General features: G+C 47.1%; 2 protein-coding genes across 12 annotated transcripts in view; one reads left to right on the top strand and one right to left on the bottom strand.

Annotated features, from left to right (window-relative positions):
• The first annotated feature begins 1946 nt into the window (after positions 1 to 1946).
• On the top strand, positions 1947 to 10666 carry IAH1 (isoamyl acetate hydrolyzing esterase 1 (putative)). Of its 9 annotated transcripts, none has more exons than XR_010471853.1 (7): positions 1947 to 2468; positions 3833 to 4021; positions 4446 to 4594; positions 5212 to 5373; positions 7561 to 7679; positions 8436 to 8680; positions 10396 to 10666. XR_010471853.1 is itself a non-coding variant. In XM_065059557.1 (6 exons), exons 1-6 carry the CDS (start codon positions 2110 to 2112, stop codon positions 8601 to 8603), a joined length of 1146 nt encoding a protein of 381 aa, XP_064915629.1. In that variant the 5' UTR covers positions 1947 to 2109; the 3' UTR covers positions 8604 to 8691. The 9 variants fall into 9 exon arrangements, 4 of the variants coding, with proteins under 4 accessions (XP_064915629.1, XP_064915630.1, XP_005506962.3 ...); XR_010471852.1 differs by having other exon boundaries at positions 9805 to 10666; XR_010471855.1 differs by having other exon boundaries at positions 2217 to 2468; positions 3969 to 4021.
• Positions 10594 to 24950, bottom strand: part of ADAM17 (ADAM metallopeptidase domain 17) — a 37459-nt gene continuing 23102 nt past the window's right edge. For all 3 annotated transcript variants that reach the window (XM_065059551.1, XM_065059554.1, XM_065059553.1), the window contains 9 exons: positions 22763 to 22915; positions 21716 to 21915; positions 20621 to 20724; positions 19820 to 19954; positions 18672 to 18802; positions 16447 to 16525; positions 15254 to 15342; positions 14524 to 14580; positions 10594 to 12803 (listed from right to left, as the gene is read on the bottom strand). In XM_065059551.1, coding sequence (XP_064915623.1) covers positions 12453 to 12803; positions 14524 to 14580; positions 15254 to 15342; positions 16447 to 16525; positions 18672 to 18802; positions 19820 to 19954; positions 20621 to 20724; positions 21716 to 21915; positions 22763 to 22915 — 1299 coding nt within the window. In that variant the 3' untranslated portion in view covers positions 10594 to 12452. The remainder of the gene's footprint in view (positions 12804 to 14523; positions 14581 to 15253; positions 15343 to 16446; positions 16526 to 18671; positions 18803 to 19819; positions 19955 to 20620; positions 20725 to 21715; positions 21916 to 22762; positions 22916 to 24950) is intronic.

Here is a 24950-nt window from a genome sequence, read left to right as displayed (position 1 = left end):
TATATGTTCTTTTGTCTTAGAAGGAGGACCCGGGTCAGCCTCACCTCTGTCCCTGGGAAAGTAATGGAACAGCTAATCCTTGGTGCCATCTCAAGGCATATCAAGGGTAAGAGGGTTATTAGGGGCAGTCAGCATGGCTTTACCAAGGGTAAGTCACACTTGACCAACCTCATAGCCTTTTATGAGAATGTAACAAGGTAGATGGACGATGGCAGAGCGGTGGATGTGGTCTACCTTCACTTCAGTAAAGCCTTTGACACAGTCTCCCACAGCATCCTCACAGCTAAGTTGAGGAGGTGTGGTCTAGACAATAGAGTAGTGAGGTGGGTTGCAAACTGGCTTAGGGAGAGAAGCCAGAGAGTGGTAGTCAATGGTGCGGAGTCTAGTTGGAGGCCAGTATCTAGTGGAGTGCCTCAGGGGTCAGTACTGGGGCCAATATTATTCAATATATTCATTAACGATTTGGATGAGGGAATAGAGTGTACTATCAGCGAGTTTGCTGATGACACCAAGCTGGGAGGAGTGGCTGACACGCCAGAAGGCTGTGCTGCCATCCAGAGACCTGGACAGGCTGGAGAGTTGGGCGGGGAATAACCTAATGAAATTTAAAAAGGGGAAGGGTAGAGTCCTGCATGTGGGCAGGAACAACCCCAGGTTCCAGTATAGGTTGGGAAATCACATATTAGAGAGCAGTGTAGGGGAAAGCGACCTGGGGCTCCTGGTGGACAGCAGGATGACCATGAGCCAGCACTGTGCCCTTGTGGCCAGGAAGGCCAATGGCATCCTGGGGTGTATTACAAGGGGAGTGGTTAGTAGACTGAGAGAGGTCCTCCTTCCCCTCTACTCCACCCTGGTGAAACCACATCTGGAATATTGTGTCCAGTTCTGGGCCCCTCAGTTCAAGAAGGACAGGGCACTGCTGGAGAGGGTCCAGCGTAGGACAACGAAGATGATTAAGGGAGTGGAGCATCTCCCTTATGAAGAAAGGCTGAGGGAGCTGGGTCTCTTTAGTTTGGAGAAGAGGAGACTAAGGAGGGACCTCATTAATGTTTATAAATATATAAAGGGTGAGTGCCATGAGGATGGAGCCAGGCTCTTCTCGGTGGCAAACAATGATAGGACAAGGGGTAATGGGATCAAGCTGGAACACAAGAGGTTCCGCTTAAATTTGAGAAAAAACTTCTTCTCAGTGAGGGTGACAGACACTGGAACAGGCTGCCCAGGGAGGTTGTGGAGTCTCCTTCCCTGAAGACATTCAAAACCCGCCTGGACATGTTCCTGTGCGACCTCACCTAGGCGTTCCTGCTCCAGCAGGGGGATTGGACTAGATGATCTTTTGAGGTCCCTTCCAATCCCAAACATACTGTGATACTGTGATACTGTGATATATATACATACAAGAAATAAGAAAAAATTCTTAACCTAAATGTAGAATTACAAAAATTAAATTGAGAAAGGCTTATATTCTTGAAGATTAATGACCAGCTGGAGGATAAATTCAATGTTTTGGGTTTGCATATGCTCAGAATCAAGCTTCTATGTAAATGTTGTTCCTACCAGGGAAGCAATTACCTGCATGCTGCGATCTGCTTTTGTCTGCATTTAAAATGGAATCCACGTTGGCTTACTGGGGTTAACTGGAGCTTTGAAACTGTACGTGGACTAGATGAACAAACCCACCTCCAAGTGTAAATGTCTCCCGTCGCTGTTTCTGTGACAGTCAGCGCCTACGGGCCCTGTCGCTGGTGAAACGGGATCAGAACGGAGAGGAGAATTTAAACTACTAATGATAGACCACGTCAGCTGGGGCTGGTGCCAAGCAGTACATCCCGCTGAAAAGCGTCCACAGAAGGTGAGTTTTCTACAAAAGGACTTTCTCTTGTAGGCGCAACTTTTCATCATTTCTCAGCAGATTAAATTGGCACCCAATAATCTTTATAGCAGTGTATTACTAGTATTAGCGGAATTAAGGAGAGCTTTCCTCCCCAAATTGTACGTCATTGGCAAACTGAGTATGAAGTCTTTTAAAGGACATAATTGCCTTTTTTAAAACAAAAGAAAAATCCCGAAGTATCTCATTGGAACAGATAAGCTGCTTATTTTGAACCGATGCATGTTTTTTGGTGTCTGTTCAGGCCGGGGTGCTGCTGTGTGATCTGTTACCCGCCCGCTGCCCCGGCCGCCCGCAGGGGGACGCGCTTCACTTCCCGCAATCAGCCTTTTAAAGAGGGGGGAAGGGATAGAACATCGGCGGAGCTGGAACCCGGGGCCGGTTTTTGCCGTGGAGGAAGGAGGAGCCTCCCCGGCCGCAGCGGCCCCGCTTCCCGCCGCAGAGGAAGCGCCGCGGCCGCCTCTCCCCGCTGCCCGGCGGACGTCCGGCCGCGGCCATGGCGCTGGCGGAGGCGGGAGCCCGCGGGCGGCACCTGCTCTGGCCCCGCGTCGTCCTCTTCGGAGACTCCATCACTGAGGTACCGGCCCTGCGGTTCCGCCCGGAGCTCCAGAGCCCCGTGAACATCCCTGTTCCTCGTACCGGGAGCGCGCTTCCCCGGGCCTCGGGAGGAGCGAGTGCATGGCGGCGACCGACCCGTGAGCCGCTGTGCGCAGGGGCTGCCCCGGGGCCGCGATGGGATCCGCTGTGAGGGGATCCGCCCCGCTCGGGGGGCGGGAAGGAGCCCGTGGAACGGGATTGCAGCCCGGCAGTCGCGGCCCTGCTGCATCTCCCACCGCAGCGTTCCTGGAGCTTCCGGCCTGGTGCTCTTTTGTGAGATTTAGAGCTTTAGAGTTAAGGTTCCCGTGTGGTGGTTTGTTGGCAGTGGTGTTTCCCAGCCCGCTGTCTGTCTGTCTGTCCCATCCCTGTCCCCGCTGCTGGGGCAGCCCCCGTGTGTCGCTCCCTGCAGCGACACCCCCGCCCAGACGCGCTCTGCACCGGTGTGACCCGGCCCTGGGCTGTGGGCACCCCTGGGGCAGGACCAGCTCCCCAGTGTTGGTTCTGGGTGCCCGCCGCCCTGCTGCGGTGGAGGAGGATTCGGCTGCAAACAAAGGTTGTATTTAATGAGATATTGGTTGTCTGAACCAACTCACTGTGCAGCGCTGAGAACAAGTGGGGCGTTGTAAGGGGGGTGGTGCAGGACGAGGGATTGTTTTTTCCACAATTAGGGGTAGGTATCGAACTGCAGGCCGAAGCAGCGTGTGGGGAGACGATTTTTCAGAGCCGCTCTCCAGAATGAAGGCACAGTGAAAGGGTCTTACAAATAAAGTACAAAATGGGGAACAGCCTCATCAGCCAAAATGAAACCACAGCCTGCCAGCTGTCAGGCTTGGTTACAAAGGGACCGCAGGGGCTGACCCCTGCAGGTACAGTCCTGTGGAACCATAGAATAGTTTGGGTTGGAAGGGACCTTCAAAGCTCATCTAGTCCAACTCCCACAATGAGCAGGGACATCTTCAACTAGATCAGGTTGCTCAGAGCCCCGTCCAGCCTGGCCTTGAATGTCTCCAGGGATGTGGGATCCACCACCTCTCTGGGCAACCTGGACCCGTGTTTCACCACCCTCATTGTAAAAAATTTGTTCCTCATATCTAAGCTGAATCTCTCCTTTAGTTTAAAACCGTCACCCCTTGTCGTATCGCACCAGGCCCTGCTAAAAAAATCTGTCCCCATCTTTCTTATAGGCCCCTTCTAAGCAGTGAAAGCCACAGAGCTTTGTTTTACACTTTGCTTGGGTAAGATTTGGACATAAATGACACCTGGCGATTGTACCGTCAGTGAAATTCTATCTCTAACATTGCGGGTGACTCGGTGTGTTTCCCGTGGCGCGGGTGGTGTGTTCAGGCAGCGCCGGGGCTGTCGGGGACAGCGGGGACAGCGAGCTGGGAGGGAGCCTTTGAGACGGGGAGGTGCCAGGGCCGGGCCTGGCCTGCTGGGGCCAGTTGTGCGGCGGAGGCCTGACCGCGTTCCTTGCCCGCAGCACTCCTTCCAGGGAAGCGGATGGGGGGCGTTCGTGTCGGAGAGGCTGGTCAGGTAAGAGCTTACATTTCAGCCGTCATTTCTGGCATGCGAGAAGTCATGCAGCTTTTCTAAAAGCAAACCAACACAAGTTAATGAAATGAAATAATGTATATTTATGTATTAACATCGATGCTTTTATTGAAGTGGAACTGCCATAGTGTTAACCTGCCCATTACTGGTGGTGTTTCTTTCCACTTAAAGCTTGAACGAAAAAATCCTTAGTGATCATTGAGATCGTTGTTCTGGTTTCATAGTGTAAGTGACAGGTGACACATGCGGTCTACGCGTGCCCTTTCAGAACATAAAGTCATAATCCCACCAAAAACTGCCATGTCTCATTGTTTCTGAGAGGGACAGGGCAGGTATCCTGACGGAATGGTTCAGACTTTCCCAGGTTTTGTTCTGGTGTTCTCTTTGATATGTGTTTCTGTTTCAGAAAGTGTGATGTTGTGAACCGTGGATTCTCCGGGTACAACACCAGATGGGCTAAACTGATCCTTCCAAGGCTGATCACTAAAAGCACTGGTGCTGAGAGCACTGTTGCGGTTATTATCTTCTTTGGAGCCAATGACAGTGCTTTGAAAGGTACCGTCACTTGCTCTTTTTTTGAATCCCTGTGACCTGTTCTCTTAATAGAGTTATAGAGTTTAGCAGAAAACTCAGAACATTACACATATTTTTCCTGCCACTTTTCTGTGAATGGGTTGCCTTCTTTTAATTTTCACAGTGGATTGTTTTCAATCATTTTATTCATATTTAAACCATGCAGTGCCTTCTATTTCTCTCTCTCTCACCAAGTTTTAGTATTAAAAGTAAGTTTCAAAGTGCTCAAGAATTAGTCTTATATCCATCACCTAAAACTGGAGTTGGGCATTTAGCTGATTTTTCTGCCTTTAAAGCAGCCTGATAGTTCTTGACAGATGACTTGAGGAAATGAGCGAAGGTAGAACTTGGATTATCTTTAAGATAAGCATGGCAGCGTGTAGAGCTGGTCTGATCAAAACGATACCATCAGTGCACAGAGGACTGACTGTACGTGTTTTTTCCAGAATTTTCTCTGCATCCAAGAGAGTGAAAAATCTTAGTTTTTGTTCCAGGAGAGATTTGATACGGAGTTGTAAGAGAGAGCATCTTAAAAATGTTGTGTAGCAAATCTGTAAGCAGTTTAACATCGTGGCTGCCTGTGCTCCATCCCCTGACAGATCTGAACCCCAAGCAACACGTTCCTCTGGAGGAATACGCTGAGAACTTAAAGAGCATGATACGGTATCTGAAGTCAGTAGACGTTACTGAAGACAGGGTTATTTTGATAACGCCGCCACCTCTTCATGAACCAACTTGGGAAAAGGAATGTCTTGCCAAAGGTAAAAAAATGATATGGATGGTGGAATTTGTGCATTTTACTGGCAGAGTGTAAGTCACTCATCCCAGGCTGGCAAATGATTCAGCTTTGTGCTTGTGCCAGACTGCAGTTGTGTTCTTTGAGCTGATGGAAGAGGACTGGTGGCTGTTGTGCTAAACAGCTTTAGGATAAGCTCGTGGAGTAACTACTGACTAATTAGTAGCATCCTTTTGAAAGTCTTGATTGATCTGTTTGTGCATAAAACTGACAGAAGTGGCTGCCCTTTGAGAACGCAGGTTTTGCCGAGATGTCCTAGGCAGACTACGTCATGTGCTGCTCGCTTCCAAAATAACATGAACAATGGAAGAAATTCTGGCAGCGATTGCGCCTTAGAAAATGTAATAGTCACAGCATATTTCACATCTATTTGGATAAGCAGTAATAACCTAGCCAGGTTTATTTTAAATTAAACCACCAAACAATAGAGAATATAATATTCTAAGGATGCTAATAGAAGTACCTGATAAAGAAGCAAGAGGTGATTAAATTACTTCTCATTATGTTGTTCAAGCTCACTCTAAAAATGGAGACATAACAGCACCGCTCACTTCGTGTTCCTCAGCTGGTGGAAATTGCCGTAATCCCACTGACTCCAGCAGCGACAGTTCCACCTCCGCAGAGCGTGTCCTCTTTTCCACTGGGACAGCTTGTCCAGTTCTTGCAGGGTTATTATAAAAGACTTTTGAGATTGATTCAGGTGAATACAGAGCTGTCACCTTAGTGTTTGCAGGGTTTTCTCTAGCACAGGTGGCATTGTGTGGCCTGAGTGGTGTACCCAATCAAAGCGGTCACATTTTGAAGATGACCTCATATTTAAACTGCATTAACTTAGACTATGTTATTGCATGACTTTGCATTGGGGGGCTTTGGTGTGTGGCAGCAATCACTGTGCAAAACAGATTTTGGACTGTGTGGTCTTTCATCCAGCAGGGTAGTTTTTTATATTTAATTTGGAAAAGGAGAGAAAGTCCTAGAGTAATACTCAGAAATTGTGTAAGACAGTAGCAGCTGTAGCGGATCAGATCAAACATGTGGCCGTATCGTCCTTTTGAAGATCTCTTAGGTGAGCACACCATGAATGCTGCTTATCTGGCTCCTAGCTATCAAACAACACTTGAAAAATGTTAATTCATTTTTGTTGTAAAGCTCTCCTTTTTTTATGGGGCAGGGAGGGAGGAAGTTTGCATTTACAGAGTTGAATCTGTCTAAAGGAAATTGCTGTCTATGGATGGAACAAAAGACAGGGCGATCTCAGACTGTGGACCACAAATGAAGTATTGTGAGCACAGTAAGCAGCAATATCAGATCACCTACCCTCTGTCAGTATCCAGCAGAAATGTTCTGCTTATTTCTGGTTTTGTCAGATAGATACCAGAGCAAAGGAGAGATGTGAAACATGAGGGTGATGATGTTCACAGGAACTTTCATCCAGGTGTGAAAAGAGGCGTGAAAAACTTGCAGATGAGAGCACTGTGGGAGACAGTCAAAGCCCTCTCTGCGGGCTGCTCTTTGTTGTCTGCACAGAAGGCAGTGACGTTGGTGACAGAATGTCAGGGATTGGAAGGGACCTCGAAAGCTCATCCAGTCCAACCCCCTGCTGGAGCAGGAACACCCAGATGAGGTTACACAGGAAGGTGTCCAGGTGGGTTTTGAATGTCTCCAGAGTAGGAGACTCCACAACTCCCCTGGGCAGCCTGTTCCAGTGCTCTGGCACCCTCACTGAGAAGAAGTTTCTTCTCAAATTTAGATGGATCTGTGTTCCAGATTATACCCATTGCCCCTTGTCTCCTCATTGGTTGTCACCGAGAAGAGCCTGGCTCCATCCTCATGATGCTCACTCTTCACATATTTATAAACATGAATAAGGTCACCCCTCAGTCTCCTCTTCTCCAAGCTAAAGAGCCCCAACTCCCTCAGCCTTTCCCCATAAGGGAGATGCTCCACTCCATCATCTTTGTGGCTCTATCTCATGGCATCTCTGTGGTCAGGCTATAGGTTGCAGCCACGTAGATTGAGATGTGTCAGCTTTGGTTTGTAAATGGTTGTTTCGTGGGTGTAACAAACTGATAGGCACCATGGACCACAGAAGACAGAAATGGAGCTGTATCAGTCACCCTTGCTAAATGTTTTCTTTGTTTCCCATTGACAGGTGACAAATTAAATCGCCACAATGCCACCACCGGGGAATACGCCCAGGCCTGTGTTCAGGCAGCTATGGACTGTGGAACGGATGTAATTGACCTTTGGACATTGATGCAAAAAAATGAGGTATGATGTCATGAAGAAAACTGTCATGAATTGTGAAATGCATCATTTAGCATAGAGGAACCCATAGTGCTTTGTTATCACTGAAATGATACAAAATTTATCCGAATTGCACTTTGGGGAAGGAAAAAAAAAAATAATCCAGAGTGCTTCATAGTGGGCTGTGAAAAATAAAGCTTAATACAGCCTGGCTACTATAGTTGGTTAGCAGTGTCCCCTGGGTACATTACACATAAATAACCTTTTGTCTGGACTTTGAATCGTGGAATAGTTGAGGTTGGAAGGGGCCTCTGGAGACAGCTGGTCCAGCCCACTGCACGGCGCTGGGGCAACTTCAGTGCACGGGTACCTCGGTGCTGCCTCTGACCAAATACCCAAACCCATCCATGCGCTGGAGATTGCAAAGTTTTTCCATAACTCCGGTTCAGACTCTGAATCTGCTCTCCCTCCCGCACTCCCTGCTGCAGGAAGCTGGGCAGCAGCGCAGGGAGTCTTCAGTGTTCTGTTTGCATCACTTAATCCCGTGATCTTTTCCTGCTGAATACCAGTGACTTCGGCCATCAGGATATTCTCTTAATATTTTAGTACAGATGGTGAAGACCAAAACCAGTGTGTGTGTGTATATATATATATATATATATACATACACACACATACATATACACCAGCTGGCTTCAAAAAACTTACTTAAAAATTACTGAAAACCTTCTAGTTGCAACTAGGCAATACATTAATACATGGTTTTAACCTGCCCTGTAGGATTTCTCTTCCTACTTGTCTGATGGTCTTCATTTATCAACACAAGGCAACAGCTTTCTAGCAGCACAACTTTGGTCACGCCTGGAAAAAAAACTGTCAGCTTTTCCGACTCTGCTCCCTTACTGGCGCGACGTGGACCACACGGACCCCGCGGCCAGCCTGCTGTGAGACGCCCAGCAGCACACTGAGGAGGCCCTGCCCATGCTCTTCTGTGTCCCCTCTCCCTGGCCTGTGGGACAATAAAGGTGAGACCACACTGAGTGTGCCGTGGTGTGGTTTGTGCTGCTTGTGCAGCATTTTCCTTGGAAGACTTGGAGGAAAGTGACAGTCTCAGCCGCCCTGTGTCCAAGGGACAGAGGCTGCCCTGAGCTTTGGGGCCTACAGCTTGCTTAGTACCATCTATGAGCTTTAATCACCCAGGAGCTGTAAGAGGCAGCAGCACGGAGTTTGTCAAGAGCCATTAATGTCAGTGCACATTAATTTATTTGGATGTAACATAGCACTAAAAGCAGTTATCTGAGCTTAACAAGTCTTTTAGAAGTGAAATATTGTAGCTCAGAGCAGGGGCTTAAAGTTTAACTTACTCTGGCCCCAGCAGTAGTTCTTTATGCCTGGCTCTTGCACGTAGACACATTATAAAGCAGTGCATGTTTTTTTTGGCAACATAAAATGTGACGCCCATGTGTATTTTGAGAGGCTTGGATCTTGAAGAAGGGTCTGCGTCACTGCTGACAAAGCTGCACCATGGCATTTGACATCAAGTTCGAGCTTTGGTATTCAGCCATAATTTAGAGAATTCATAGAATCATAGAAAACCAGGTTGGAAGGGACCTCAAAGATCATCTAGTCCAATCTTTCTTGGCAAAAGCACGGTCTAGGCAAGATGGCTCAGCACCCTGTCCCAATGAAACTTAAAAGTGTCCAATGTTGGGGAATCCACCACTTCCCTGAGGAGATTATTCCAACAGGTGATTGTTCTCAGCATGAAAAATTCCCCTCTTGTGTCTAATTGGAATCTCCTCACAAGTAACTTGTACCCACTGTCCCCATCATCCCAATCATGTGATTCCTTATAAAAAAAGGGAGCCTCCATCTTCTTTGTAGCCACCCTTTAAATACTGATATAACAGATGCATACTATGTGTAGCTTTTGGCCAAGAGAACAGAATTATACTACTAAAACTACCTTTACAAACTGCAAAGAAAAAGCTCTGAAACCTAGATGAAATTCAGCAAGCATGGGAAAAAAGTGGTTAAAAATAATTAGCAAGCCAGACAGATGGCATCAGAAATGAGCACACTACCAGACCATTGATTAAGAACAAATAAATAGTATATCACTGCAAATAAAACCCTTCCATAATTCCAGGCTGTAGTAAGCTACATTGGCACAAACCTGATGGGGCCAGTACTGGTGTGGTTTTCATGCACTGGGGGAGACAGAGACTGATGAGATCATGAAGACGTCCAGTGGTGTGAGTACCATGAGGCCACCTTTGCTTTGTTAAATAACAGTTGGCCAAGACCTGTCATCTACTATAGAAGAGTGTTATAAACTGGAACACATTTTTCATATGCCTGGAGCTAGACCAGAAGCTAGTTTGGTTTACAAATATTTATGAATATCAAATTGGACTGGCCTTTCTGTAATAAATGCTTACAGTAAAGACTGCCTGAAGAGCAGCAGGGGCTCCCTGGGGGTCTTCGTGCACAAGATGTTATGAACAAATTGTGCAAGTGCCGGTTCTGCAGTTTCTGGAATAGAGCTCATATTGGGGGATGCGCTCCCTGGTTCCTAAGGCTGGCCTCAAACATGTCTCCTGCTCCCAAGTGCCTGCCACTGCCTGGTTTTCATCTGGGAAGTAACAGCCTCAGTGTCAAGAACATGTACTTAGGCATTTGCTACCTGAGAAGGCATTTGAGCACACGCCCTTACCTTAAATATGAATTTCACCCTCAGAACCGACCGTAATCCCCAGGACACCTGGTGACCCAGGACACAGGGCAGCCCCACAGGTGCAGGTCTGCACTGTGGGTGCTCCAGGTCTGCCCCCCAGCAGCCGAGGGGAGCAGCGAGAGAGAACCAGCTGGACTTCGAACTTGGGGTTTAGCAACTGAAGAATTCAGATCTTTCAGAAAATGACTTCACAGAAACAGCTCTTGTTTAACTATTTTTTTTTAATATAAAAAGTTCTTATTGTATTGGGAATTAAATTAACTCTTCACAAACATACTTTGCACTGAATCAAAAAAAAAAAAAAGAAAACCCAAATAAACAAAACCCCAAACAAAGTTCAAAACCAGTATATAAAACTCAATACCTAGTCGGATAGGAACACTATAAGGCACACGTTCAAGTATTAGTGTAACAAGTATCCTTGGTGGGGAACAGGGGTGGGTTCCCCCCATCCTTTCGGCACAGGTTTGGTTCCTTTTCCTCACATGTAAAACTACGAAGGCTCCACTGCTGCATCTCCCCTGAGACTGGGCACAGGCTCCGCAACATTAAAAGGGTTCTACCCCGGTTGTGTTTTATGTCAGTTTTCTCAACAGATTATTATGGGAGAAAATAGCTGCAGAATTCACTACAGCTGCGCTGTGACTCCGCCGTGTCAGTCCATCTGCTAAAACTAAAACTAGGCTCAGGTGCCAGCCCCAGCTCACCTTACCGCATCTCCAGGTCTACCAGAGGACACCACTCAATGACCAGATTGTAACAGCACATTGTTCTGCCTGCATGGGGATCGGAATCCATGAAGTCTCCTCCTTATATTTGCTCTGTAAGCTTAACAAAGGTTTATTTATTTTTTTATTAAATTCACCATTGTTTTGAAACAAATGCTCCCCACTGCAGTGGAGTAAATTTTTCCCCTCCCATTAATTTATGCAGTAGGAGCTTCCAAAGGCCACACAGACCTGAAAACTAAGGCTCAGCTCTTTGAACATCTCAACAATAGCGTTACCTATTTCAAAATAACATTTGGAGAAACATTTCTGCACTGAAACAACCACTGTAAAAAGCTGGTTAGAAGAGCCCTCACCCACAGAAATGATTTCTCCACTTAGACCTCTTTCTCCTACCAGACAGCTGTGGCACACCAGCCTCTCACTGCAGAGCGGGGAACTCCCAGAGAAAGCCCTTCTCTGCAAGGAAGACACGAAGACAAGACAACCTCACTGTGAGAGACAAAAGAGTTTCACGCTAGAGGAGCATTTCCATGCCTCATGTGAGGCAGAGGTGTCAAACTCATTTGCACCGGGGCCACATCAACCTCGCAGTCTCCTTCCAAGGGCCAAATGTAGTTTTAGGACCATATAACTGTAACTCCTCCTACATTTATACATTCGGCCTTTGGAAGGTGACTGCGAGGCTGATGTGGCCCCGGTGAACACGAGTTCAACGCCCCTGATGTAAGGTCTAACAACCTCTGTATGACCCTTTTATTTCGTTAGAAGCTGCGTATCTTGAACTTCTTTGTTCCAATTATGCACCTCCATTGAATGTTTTTATCCGTTTCATTACTCTCATTTTGTTCTCAAGGCATCTGTTTAGACTTTTACTTACATGTACCTTAAATTACTACATGATCTACTCTACGTGGAACACACTGCAGTGTTTTCATTTTGTTTTTAAAAGCCCCTTAATTTTATCAGACTACAAAATATTAAAATTATAAAAAAGGCTGATATACACAATCCAATATCCAGCAGGATATTTGGTTTTGCACCACAGGTTGAAGGAAATGTTAAAGGTCAAGGAAATAGAAAAACAAAACCAAAAAGCTTCAAAAACAAGCCAGTTTTAGTTTGGATTTTCCTTTTTAAAAGATATAATGCTCTAATAAATGTAATTTAAGGAAGGTCATACACATGACCAGCATCTGCAGTAGGTCACTTCCTTATTTCTCCCACTCCCTCACAAAAATATATATACATATATTTATATTTATATAAATGAAATGGTTTTAGATCCTTATTTTGCAGACACAAGTCATACGTTTAAGAGGCAGCAAGACACTAGCATTCTGTCTCTTTGCTGTCCACGCGGTTCTGGCGCTGTAGCTTAAAGGACGAAGCTTTCTCGCTCCTAATGACAGGATGGTCTGTCAAGTCCTCGAAAGATTTGGCAGCTGAGCTGCTATTTGGGAAAGGGTCCTTCTCAAACCCGTCCTCGTCAATGTGCGAGTCGGTGCTTGGGTCCTCCTGAATAGTGTCCATTCTTTGGTGGTCCTGTTTGGGTGCCGCGGGCACAGCGGGCACAGCAGTGATGGGCTGCAGCGGCTGGTGCCGGCTCGTCGACTGCGCCGCCGGGAAGGGCTTGATGATTCGCACAGAGGCAGAATCCAGGCTGCTGAGCATCTCCACGTTCTGCAAGACACGAGCAGCCATGTCACAAGGGAAAAGCAACCAGGTTCTAGTCCTGAGCTCAGCTTTTGCACCATTTTCAAGGGGAACAGACAACAGGCACCTTCTGAGGAGCACCCACACTTGTTATTTACACTTACTTCAGAGCAAGGGAACACCCAAGAGAAGTAATTATTTGTTTTTTCTTCAAGAAATCCATTTAGGCTAAGCACTAAAGGCAGAAAGGCCTTTTTATCTCTGCTTGTTCCTTCATCACATAAAGCACCATGAGCAATGGCCTCATGGGACAGAGCCGACAGCTCAGCCCCACCTCCCCTGGGCCCAGCACAAAGCTGGGACTGGAAACACAGCGTTAAGCCAGATGACACTGAGCTCAGTGCAGGGAAACAACCAAAGTTACAGCTTGTGCCACTGCCCCAGTCTACAGACTTCCCTGTTCCACGTGCAAGAAGCTGCACTGAACGCAGGGTCAGAGACTGGAGGGACCACTGTGATCACACCCAGATTCTGTAGCCCAGAGAAAGTTAAACTGCATTGATTGCTGCTGCTATTTGAGAATGGTTTGGACGATATCCAGAGATTTCTCAGCATAAAAAAGTCCCCACGAGCCTGAGCAAATGCTAACGCTGGGCAGGATGAGAGGTTTACCTGCTACCAAGTACACCACTTCCCAACTGCTCAATCCTCAGCAGAACCAAAAGATGCAAGATTTGTTCGTTGAACTGTTGCTGGTGCAAGGAGACCATTAACTACACACCTGTGCTCTGCTGGGGATTTTATTGATCCAGTTCAGGTATAAAGCTTTAAGGTGACTTTTCTTATGGCATTCAAGACCAGCTACGGGGGACTCAAACTAAGATCACCTTCAGGTACATCAGAGCAGGTGACAATCCGCCTCTGCAGTCTTTGACTGCTTCCCCAGTGCTCGTACAGGAGCTCTGCAAGGCTTTTTTCCCACTCCCATTACTAAATGACATTTCCTGAATGGAATGTTTCAGTCAGTAATAGGAATCAGGCTGTCAAAGCACTGAGCAGGATACTCAAAACTATGTCAAAAGGCACCCTGTGCTGGACCATAATTAAAATTTATCTAGGCACTTTTTTGCTCTTCCCCTCTCCCAAATCAGTGTCTCCAAGTTGAGAAGTGTCACAGACAGGTCCCAGCACCCTGAGGCCAGCTCTCCCATAAGCAACTGGAAGGCTTTAGCACACCTGGCCACTAGAAGCTGACTCCTGCAAGCAGCCACTCTGCAGCAAAGACACCACATTTTGCAGAGATTTTTCTGTGGCGTCACCCTGCTGAGCCTTGTGCTTCGCTGACACTGCTTGGCTGGGAACAAGCAGCCTGGGGCTGGAGCTGCTGACTGAGGCGTGCCGAGGGGAGCCCGTACACAGGCACCTGCTGCTCCACAGGGCAGAGCCGTTTCCTGCCCCACGAGCCGCGGCTGCTCTGAGGAGCTGCTCCCTCAGCAAGGCCAAGGCACAGATCTCACAGGAAGGAATCAGACCCCGCCAAGCTGCGGTGCTTGGTAGATGCAACACAGACTTGTTCAAGAAAACAGTTTCCCCTCAAATTGATTCATCCATCTACAGCGTGAGGCATGGGGCTCCAGGTCTGTCTGCTCTCGCTTCTTTGATAAACACCCTGCACACACCTTGGGTTTAGATTTTCTAAAATAAACGGGACACTGTCCTGGCCATTCACATCCAGATAGTAACTTACACTGGGGCAAAACAGGGACTTGGTGTTCTCCTCATACTGCTTGTCCAATTTCTTGTCCTATTGGAAAACAAACAAAAGCAAAACAAAACACACACACATACAAAATAAGAAAGTTAGTTTCCCAATCTGAGGTTCCTGTTCCCACCTCTCTGCAGGGACACAAGAGAGCGTGAGGCTCTTTTCCCTTCCCCTACCTCCCAGGCTTTCCTGTCCATCCCAGGGGTGCCCGTGGGCGCAGGAACCCTCTGCTCTGACCCCACACTGCTGTCAGCACCATGGCCACTGGTCCACCCTCTCAGTTGCCGTCGGCTTGGTCTATTTACCCATCCGCCCAAGCTCAACTAAGACCACTTTCTGCCCTGGCTCTCCCCACAAAATGTGGGTGTCTTATTTCCTAGCAGGGCTTCAAAAAAACTTTGACTCTAATGGAAGTTACCAAAATTATACTTGGGTAGAACCGGGGAGGCAGAGGAAGAAAATCTGCCAAGGAAAGAATGGGAAGGGCTCCAGAGAACAGCCACAGGAGCAGTGGGTCTGCCGGAGCCCGGCAGAGTTCAGCAGGAGTTTTGTCTGTTGAAGGAGCAGTAAGTCTTGCATGTGTTGGGGTCCCCCCTGGGGCTTGCTAAAAGCTTCCCAGCCCCTTCTCCCACAGACATCTGCCATTTCATAAAGAAAGGGTGTTTTACAGCTCAATCCAACAGAGCAGGCATCTCAAGGACAGCTGACTCACCACGCAGTGCACAAGGATGCTGAGAGGAATCCAAAAGAGCAACGAGAAGACGAGCACAGAGCCCACTATATTATCCGCTAGGAACTTGCCTGTGAAATCAGTTCAAATCTGTTAGTTACCTACCAAATACAGTTTCATGAGCACACACATCTGTCCTCATCCTGCAGCCACTGCTCACGCAAGCCAAGCCACAGAACTGCTGCAGGACTATGCACAGACAAAATAAATTATACAATTTCAGAAAATGATGTTAGCAATAACAGGGTTTTTTTCCCCTCTGTTCTTCTCCGATGACAAATACTGACAAGCTGTAACATTTTATAGAGTTGACTGGGAACCAGCTATATCGAGTTAGCCAAGCTGCCCTCTCGATTATCCAAGACACACTGTGAGTCTGTTACCAAATTCAGATTCTATAGTCAAGAGATTTGCCTCCACAAACAAGGTATATGAATATCAAAGAGACAAACTGCCTCTACCTGAGCAGGCTAAATAGCTTTAACAATTACCTAAGAAACAAGTTTTTGACCCTGGAACTAAAGACTGAAAGCCCCAAGCCCAGATAATTACACTGTGTAAGCACAGCATTACCATGAGCGTAGGGAGTTATCCAGTCATTGTCCAGCACCAGCTGTTTAACAGGTTTGGTTCTAGTGACAGAGAGGGACACCCTGGGGCTTGCACGGGGGCATCGGCACCAAGGAGCCCCATGCACAGGCTCTGGGCAGTGACTCCGGACAGGCACACAGCCTGAGGTGCGTGACCACAGTGGTCTGCTTAAATACGGGAGAAATTAAGTTTCCCTTTCGCAGTCTGTTGACATTCAAATGCCACTGAGGCCCCCTTTATACTACGCTAAATCTGGCTGACCTCTAAAATGACTTTTCTCTAACTGACCTACTTCATGGTATTCAGACAAGAAGCTATCACCTCCTTTGCAAATTTGGAAGATGCCTAGAAAATAACAGAGTGGAAATATGCAAAATGATCTGCCAGGTCACTATTGTCAAACTTCAGGGAAAAAAAAATAGAGAGAGATACATATATATGTATATATATATGAAACACAGCTACTAGCTACCCTTGCATACAGGTTCAGGTGAATAGAAACAGCCGACTTACTTCCCTCTGAGGCTTTAGAGGTTCATGTCATGAACTAACAAGACCCCAATGGATATGGTTACATCTCTTACCAAAAGTATTGATGCTGAGTTGGTCGATGAAATCCCAAAATCGTTCAATCACATCCTGTACTTGCTTCTCGCATTTACCCTGCAAAAGTAAAGACTTATTTACAAAACGATCTTATGCTACCTAAGCATAAGATGGAGAGCGAAGAAGACAAAGATTATGATGAGATAAAAACTACAGACACAGCAGCACCTGGCTCACATTCAGAACACAGGTTTACACTCATGCCCAGTAGCACCAGTCCATTCTGACTGCCTTAATTTTGGCAAAAGTTTCAATTCTATTGCTGTCTAAAACAGATGAATTTTTAATATCCAAAATATGCAAAAACTGCCCCACCCTCACTCTGTGTTAGGGGACACGAAGCTGAAGTTTCTGGAGAGATTTAAGCACCAGAAGGCTCAGCTCCCTCTACCCACCAAGAAGGCAGCAGCTCTCAGGAGCCCAAGGTTACAGACACATTTACTCACAGATCTGGCTGTGCTGGTTTAACACAGCACATCATCAGCCTTTCAGTTTTGCTGGCAGAAGGGCTGAGGCATGTCCTCCTAAATCCACTTCTGCCAACACCCAGTTTAGCTTCAGTCCTTGGGGTCTGCAGCTGACATGACTGTCCGTGCAGCTGTACCATGGATATGGTCACCGAGAGCCCGCAACCCACCAGTCTCCGTGCCATGGGCTCGCTGTCCCCATCAGACACTGCCAGCCAGATCTTCATCCCACTGCTCCCTGGCCTGAACTATTTTAGTGAAAATTAATCAGGCTAACACAATGTGGCAGAATGCAACCCCCCCTCTCTCCCGCTCCCTCTTTCAGTATGGAAGGAGTGGGCACATCTCCCTCTTTCTCTGCTACTTGAGGCTAACAGCTTCTCTTGTTTGGCCCCAGAGCACCCTGACTCCTGGGCCATTAGGAGAAGGGAGTGCCAAGGTGCCAGGGAGCCGCTGGGCACCTGTGGCCAGTGTGGGGGATGTTTGGAGGCTTCAGGGGCACCCACAGCCAGTGTGGGGGTGCAGAGAAGCTTCTAGAGTGCCTACAGTCAGATCTGATCAGCCAATATAAAAACGGGACTCTCGTCGAGACTCCGCCCATTGTCGCGGGTCTCTCGGAGCACGAGCAAGATGCTGCCACCGAGAGCCCCCACACCCGGGATGGGGACTCTGCTTGCCTTGCCGCCACGTGTGTGAGTAAAACTTCTCGCAGGATTGCGAGTATATTTATACTTTTCATGCACATATGCACGTGTAACTTTCCGCGCTCCATATGAGCACGTGTAAAATTAATCCTCGCAGAATCGCGGGTGTATTTTCCTTCCGTGCACATTTGCACGCTTACTTTCCGTGCTTAATACAAGCACGTGTACTTTCCATGCACATTTGCACATGTAACTTTCCGTGCTCAATACAAGCACGTGTATAAATTATTTCCTCACAGAATTGCGAGTGTATTTTCCTCCCGTGCTTCCACATAAGCATGTGTAATATTCCGTGCACATTTGCACGTGTAAGTAAATTAACCCTCGCAGGATTGCGAGTGTATTATAAATTTACCCTCGCAGAATCGCGAGTGTACACTTCCCGTACTCACTACGAGTGTGTGTATCTCTTTAAAATAACCCTGCACCGTGTTCAGGCAAGTGTGTACTTCTCCGGGACTCAGGGCCGGCTCCAGCACTGTTTTGGTGAAGCCACGTGCATGCACTCTGTGGACCGCCTGTTGTATTAGTTGCTGCCCCTTAATAATTTTCCTCAACTGATATCCGAACCTGTATTTAAGTCACTTTGGAGTATTAAAACCCTGTTTCTCACCGGTTTAATAAAAGTTGTTTTGGACCCTGTTGTCCCTTAAACTAACCTCGGGGTACCTCTGTGACACACGAACAACTGAAATAGCGAGCACTGCAAAGCCAGCCAAGCTTACAGATCATTCACCTCCCCTGCACAAACTGCCGGTTGGCTGAGCTGTGGGGAGCAGCAGAAGAGGCAAAAAGCAACAGCAGAAGGTAATAGCTTCACCTTGCACGGGTCTCTGCAGAACTAACTGTCATCTGCAGTCTCAGACACCCATTAATATTTACCCCGTGGAGAGGCACTTACACAGTATCACCCTGCTCAGCAGCATGTTAAGCTTTGGCTTCTCTCTACCAGCGCAGCCCTCGTCACAGAGGCCTCAAACATCCCGCCACAGCAGTAGAGCATGCAGCACGCTGACTTCCGGGAAAACTTACGTTTGTATCACAGAAGCCCACGGTGCAAGGCTTCCCCTTCCGCAGGAACAGGAACTGGTCATTAGCATCGACATACGGGATGCACCTATCCTGCTCGTCCCGGCAGCACACCTTGCAGGAATTATCTGTTTCTGTAATTTAGAATAATTTTGGTTGGAAGAGATTCTCAAGATCATCAGCTCCAACTGTTAACCCAACACTGCCATTAAACGATGTCCCTAAGAACCTCATCTCCACATCTTTTAAACCCCTTCAGGGATGAATAACAAAGCCACAAACTCATTCCTCGCAGCACCAAGAGTCACCTGCAACCCATAACCAGGCGGACGCAAAGCCCCACGTGTCCCCTGGCTGGCCGTGTTCCTGCCCAGCTTCCCCCTGGGGAAGGCAGCACTGTGCAAGTTGCTGGTTTCAGGCACTGTGATGACCAAGCCTGAGACTCTGTCAGATGCCCTGAGCCACACGAGGGGACACAGTGGGACCAAGCTCTCCAGGCTGATGCCTCAACACCACAGGAATCAACAGGTAGGAGAAGAGGTTCCAAACACATCCAAGACACAGATTTAAATATTTCTTGGACTTGGGTCCTCTAGGCACCCCTCTCCTTGGCTATGCCCTCACCTCAAATGGTGGGGGTCAGAGCAGTTCCCTGTGCTGTCCTGTGGAGCTTTCCTCCTGGTCCCAGTGGCTTTACCAGATTCAAGAGCAGGGATGAGAGCAAGTGAACAACCAGGCTTTGATAGAAATATATGACAGACGGGTTTGCAGTACCAGGGGACCAGACTCAGGGATCCTGTGTTTTCATGACACCTTAACCTCTTTGAAATCTCTTTAACCACTTGTTGCTGGAGGCCACCACTCCTCTGCCAGATGCCCAGTCCAGAGGTTGGTTTGGATCTCTTTGTAATCAGAGAACAGCCAGACTTCCCCTCCCATCTGCCTGCAGTAGAGGAGATGGAAGGCGGGAGATTGCCCTCCCCTTTCACTGAGGTGCCAGACAGAAAACACCAGTCCTGAAAAAACAACAGTTTAAACTTCTTCAACAACCAGAAACTCTTCCTTCCAACAGGCAACCCTACAGCGAGGCCAGCACTCTGCGAGGAGCAGAGCTGAAGCAATGCATTTCAGTTCAGTCCCACGTCACCCACCGTTGCACGCACACGACCGGAGGTTCTTCTCCCTCTCGCAGAAAGGGACGCACTCCCCATCCTTGCACTTCCCCATGTCCACACAGACTGTGTCGTCTGGAGCATTCCCTGGAGGAGGGCACTCACTGCTGTTCCCTGCAGATGGAGGTCAATGGGGTGGGAGAACTGTGTCAGAGTGAAGGGCAGAAGGAAAAAGGGCAATAAAGGCCATCCAGACTCATCCAGGGGAGCCCCAATAGCTTGTTCTTGGCATTCATCTGCAGGCTGCCTGCCAGCTCCTCCCAGAGGCAGCAGTGGCTTTGGAGGCTTTCAATAACTGAGGTGCTGAGGTGACCAAGGAGCAGGCAGCAGAGCCTGGGGGCACCAGCAGCAAAGCAGCAGCAGCTCTGACTTGACTCTGCCTCCAGGAAAGATTAGGAGGAGGAAGCAAACAAGTGGGGGAGTGAAGGGGAATTGCAGTAATTTCACCCTTTCTATGGCAAGATTCAGCTCATTCTTGTTCCCTCACAGTGACATGCCCTGTTCTGCTTTTTCTTTTTTTAAGGGAAAGAAAGAGGGGAAAAAAAAAAAACTATTAAAAAAAAAAATCAACATTTTTCATGTTCTACTGGGCAGTAGATCACCAAGTGACTCCTGAACTACAATGAAACTCATTATAGGGCAATTTCGTGATGCTTAACTGGTCTCTAAAATTACATGTACCGGATGAATAAAGGGCACTAGTTTGAAAGCAGATTGAACAGGCCACTGAGCCTGAAGCGCTTGACTGGCTGACGTAAAGGGGACAGAACCGTGTCCTACCGGTGCAAAAAGACTCTCCTTTGCAAGTGGCATTTATGGCTTCCTGGCATTTCTTCTGCGCACTTTCAAACTGGCAGCCTTTACAGCAGGGACTGTTCCGATCACTGTGGAAAGATCAAAATGAAAGGAAGAACTATTAAAGAATTTTTTTTTTAAAGAAGTACGAGTATGACAAGGCTAGCAAAAACACATTTATTGGAAAAAGAAGCACTGCTTCTTGGAGATTGACTCACTGATTCAAAACCATTGCCCTCTCCGCCCCCTCCCACAGCCACCTTTCTACACACCCACTCACTCTTCATTTCCCAAAGGTAAAAGCATGTAGCAAGTACAACGTATTGAGATAAAACACAGGATCTTTACATTTATTCAAGGCACCTGGATCCCCTTGTCACTTGCTGTGCAACTTCGGAGAAGATCTTCCACTGTTTTCTTCCCCACACATCTTTTCTCTGTTTACTACTCTTTATTCTGCACTCTCTTTGTCTCTGTTCTGCATGTAATGCGAGACCCTTCACACAAACACGGTCATTAAAGAATTTTAAAAATTCTTCGGGTTGCACAACCCCTCTACTGCCACACGGTGGGGAGAGCTGAACTCTGAAAAACCAGGCTGGACATCACATTGCAACAGTACCAGGAACACCGCAAAGATCAAGAACAGAAAGAGAACTCATTCAGTGCAGTCACTGTGTTGTCTGCTCAAACACATTTTGCAGCACTCTTGAAAATACCAGTATGTGATTCCAGTTTAAAGCAACCTTGCAATGCAAGCAGAAAATTGTATTTGCACAGGACATTTTTAATATTGAGTGCGTCATTGTGCTCTTAAATATAAAAACAACCACCACTTTCAATCCTGTAGCTCTTGGCACCTCCCAGAAAAAGTAACAGAATGCTATAAAAGTTAATGTACGCAAACAGTGCATGCACATAGCAGCCTTTGCTGAAATCCTTTATTGTCTTCAGCTCCCATGTTTAGCCTTAAAGCCAAGGAACAGGTAGGTCTGTGACACTGCAGGTGGCAATAGGGGCTTTCAGCCTGGCCCATTTTTCTTTCTTGTGTAAGAGAAGTTGCAGCTTGTGTCCCCTTACCTGCACTTGGCACCATCTTTCAGCTTACAGTCTGCGGAGCAGCAGGGATCAGCCTGCTGGTACAAGAGGCCAGGATCGCATTCCTCCCCTTCATCCACCCTGGAGTTCCCGCACACTTTGTTGTTGCGCTCTTTGAAGCACTCCTGGGCCTTGATCTCTATGGTCCTATGGATGGATTTTTTGCTGCAGCTTGAGAACATCTAGAGAATCACGAGAGGAAAGAGCAGCACTGAGGAATGAGCCTTTCTGCCAACAAGGCACCTAAAACAGTCTCAACCTCCTTTCTCCTCCAAATTCTGGTGTCTCAGAAATTAGTCATTCCCTCTGTACTGCCAGCTCCATACCTTGGAAAAATTCTAAGATGGGAAAGTAATGATTGGGTCCGTAAAGGACAGTACGAGGTGACAATGCAGGGACACCCACATGCAGTCTGGTTCAGGGTCACAGAGCCAACTCCAGCTTTCCCACAGCCGCAGGAGCAGCAGCAACCGTCCCCGGGAAGGGCTGAGAAGTTGTAGCAATGGGGAGAGCCCACACTGCTGCTCGGCAGCAGGGCCAGGCAGGAACCACAAGTCAGACCAGACTGCACACCAGACATACCCCTGATGATCTCGATTTCTCATCAGAACAAGCACAACCCCAAGTGCCCGCTGCCAGTGCCAGCTGCTGGGAGCACCACAGCCATGGCACCTGGCAGCCCCTCCCAACTCTAACAGCTCCCAACCACCCCAACACTGCCTGGTACTGAACGACATGTATTTGCCTCTTGCTGATGACTTGCTTTAACGAATGTGTGGCCAGAGCTCATTACAACGACTAATTAAAAAAGCACCTGGACATGCCATGAACTCCAGGTGACAAGCAGGATTCAAATATGAGTTTATCTTGCAGAGAACCCAACAGCATGCCAGTTATGTTTTCTTCTTATGGCTAATCCATTACATTCCTGACCTTTTCAAGCTACAGGAATCATTAACTAAATAGACTTTCCATGCAAAGGGTCACTGACCATAGCACAAACCTGGACAGAAAACTATGCAACTATACCTTGTTGTTTTCATGATCTCCACTGACAGCAATTGGATACATAACGTATTTCCCTCCCTGGTCTTCAGTGGGGGCACATTCCGGCAGACTATCAGGATCATGCTCTGCTCCAAAGTTATGTCCGAGTTCATGCGTTGTAACCAGGTCAGCCTCCTTTTTTGAACATGAAAAAAGCAATGATGAAAAAAGTTAGACCGAGGACGACAGGACAGGAGATCCCAGCTACTTCCAGGCCACCAGCAATTCTAAGATACACTGAGATGGAAAGGGATTTCCCTATGAACAATATTTTTTTTTAAAAGAAGAAAGGAACTGAAGGCAAATCAAATCACAGTCCTTTACCACAGGCAAGTTTCAGGACTAGGTCTGAATACTAAACCACTGCTGAAGGCAAAATGCTGTCCCAGAATACCGATTCAATCTTGTTTTCAATACAATGTAGATACCTAAAACATCAAAATTTGCTTTTAAATAGCCGGAAGGCATAAAAAGTTGAAACAAAAAACAACCCAAACAAAAACAAGCAACTACAATTAGCCAATCTCTTGTTTACCATATCTTACCACTAGAATTATTTCTTCTAAACGGATTATGACATTAGAGTGCTGACTAAGCTCTTCTGTTGCATTATTACTAGGAAAGACATGTACAGCTGTGGCCCAACAGGGATGGATTTCCAACATCATTATGCAAGATAGGACTCTCTGTGCTGTGGATCCTGAACGGGCTTTGCCTCCCTGCGTGCCTGCCCACAGCGCCTTGCTCAGCAGCTGCTGTCGCACTCACAAGGTGACAGCCACAAATAAAACTGGAATAAGAGTTAACCACGAGGAACCGAGCAGTTCATGACAGAGAGAATGACGTTTGATGAGCCAACTGTCTTTTCTGGTGCTGTGCAGGGGAAGAACCAAGCACTGCAAGGAGCAGCAGCGGTGCCCAGTGCAGGCACAGCTAATGTGAGAGCCAGAGACAGGAGAGCTGCCCAGAAGCACTTTTGTGCTTCACCATGTTTAATTTGGGGAAGGGGTTTAAGGTTTTTTCTTTGTTTCAACCCAAGTGGACACCATGCATCACTTTCCCTGTGAAATCAATCTGCAATGTTCCTGCTGCCTCATCCCAAGCTCTGCGCCTGCCACTGGAAGACAGCAAATTCCATTTCTTTTGTAATCCAAGGCAGAACTCCAGCTTGGAGACTGAACAACAAATGCAAATAGCATGGCAACGGCTTGAGTTCTTTGTCAACATCCCTCTACACAAAGCTTCACTGTCTTTTTTCCTAGCTTCTTGACAGCTTCTGTGCCAAGTTTTAGCCCACACATCAATTATGAATTCCCTTTATTGTCAGGCTACAGAAAAGCACAGCTGAGAAGTCAGCAGAAGTCAGCAAAAGAGAAATATGCCCAACTGCAAAGATTTGGTAGATGCAAACACATGCACTGCCTTGGTATCTATTGAGACAAAGCTCATATTCAGGCCCTTATGTATTTACTATCTCATCAAGCATGAAAAAAAAAAATCCAGACAGCATCAATTTACATTACACTTAGTATTAGCAGTAATAAGCCCTGCCTATTATACTGTTCTCTGCTCTGCTTATTCAGGACACACAGAAAAATCAGGGCAGATGAATTCCATTAAAAAGCTTAAACTAAACCTCCTACTTTCCCCGCTTTATCTTGCAATTGGAACAGACCAAGCATATGCAATCGTCCATCCACATGTTGGAGGTGTATGCAATAGCAAACACATTACTTTTTTTCTTCTTTGAAGCAGCAGAGTAATTTTATTCTTACTATAAGGCTACTCGTTGTATAATACTGCTTGTTCTGTTCAGGGGTTTGTTTTTGGTTTGTCTGATGAGGTTGGTTTTCTTTTGTTTTCTTTTTCAAGCAAAGTACATTTAAACTCATCTTTAGATATCAAAATCCTGTTTATATGTGGACAACTACAGCTCCTACTAGACACTAGCTATGTTTCCTCATTCCCGTTGTGCAGTGAATTCAACCTTGAGTTCCATTCAGTGGCAACTCCCCTTGCCAGCAAGAACAAAAACAATGGTTTTGTGACCCACATCCTTGTCCCCAGGGTTGTGACTCAAGTGGGAAACCAGCAGTTTGTTTCCGAGCAAACCCGGGAGCTTGTCACAATGCAGAGGCACACAGGAGCAATCTGAATGAGCAGTCCAGGG

This window comes from Columba livia, chromosome 3 (genome assembly GCF_036013475.1).
Source record: "Columba livia isolate bColLiv1 breed racing homer chromosome 3, bColLiv1.pat.W.v2, whole genome shotgun sequence".
NCBI classification, from domain to species: domain Eukaryota; kingdom Metazoa; phylum Chordata; class Aves; order Columbiformes; family Columbidae; genus Columba; species Columba livia.
The sequence above is the reverse complement of the archived record's forward strand: the minus strand, read 5'-3'. Positions and strand labels throughout refer to the sequence as shown.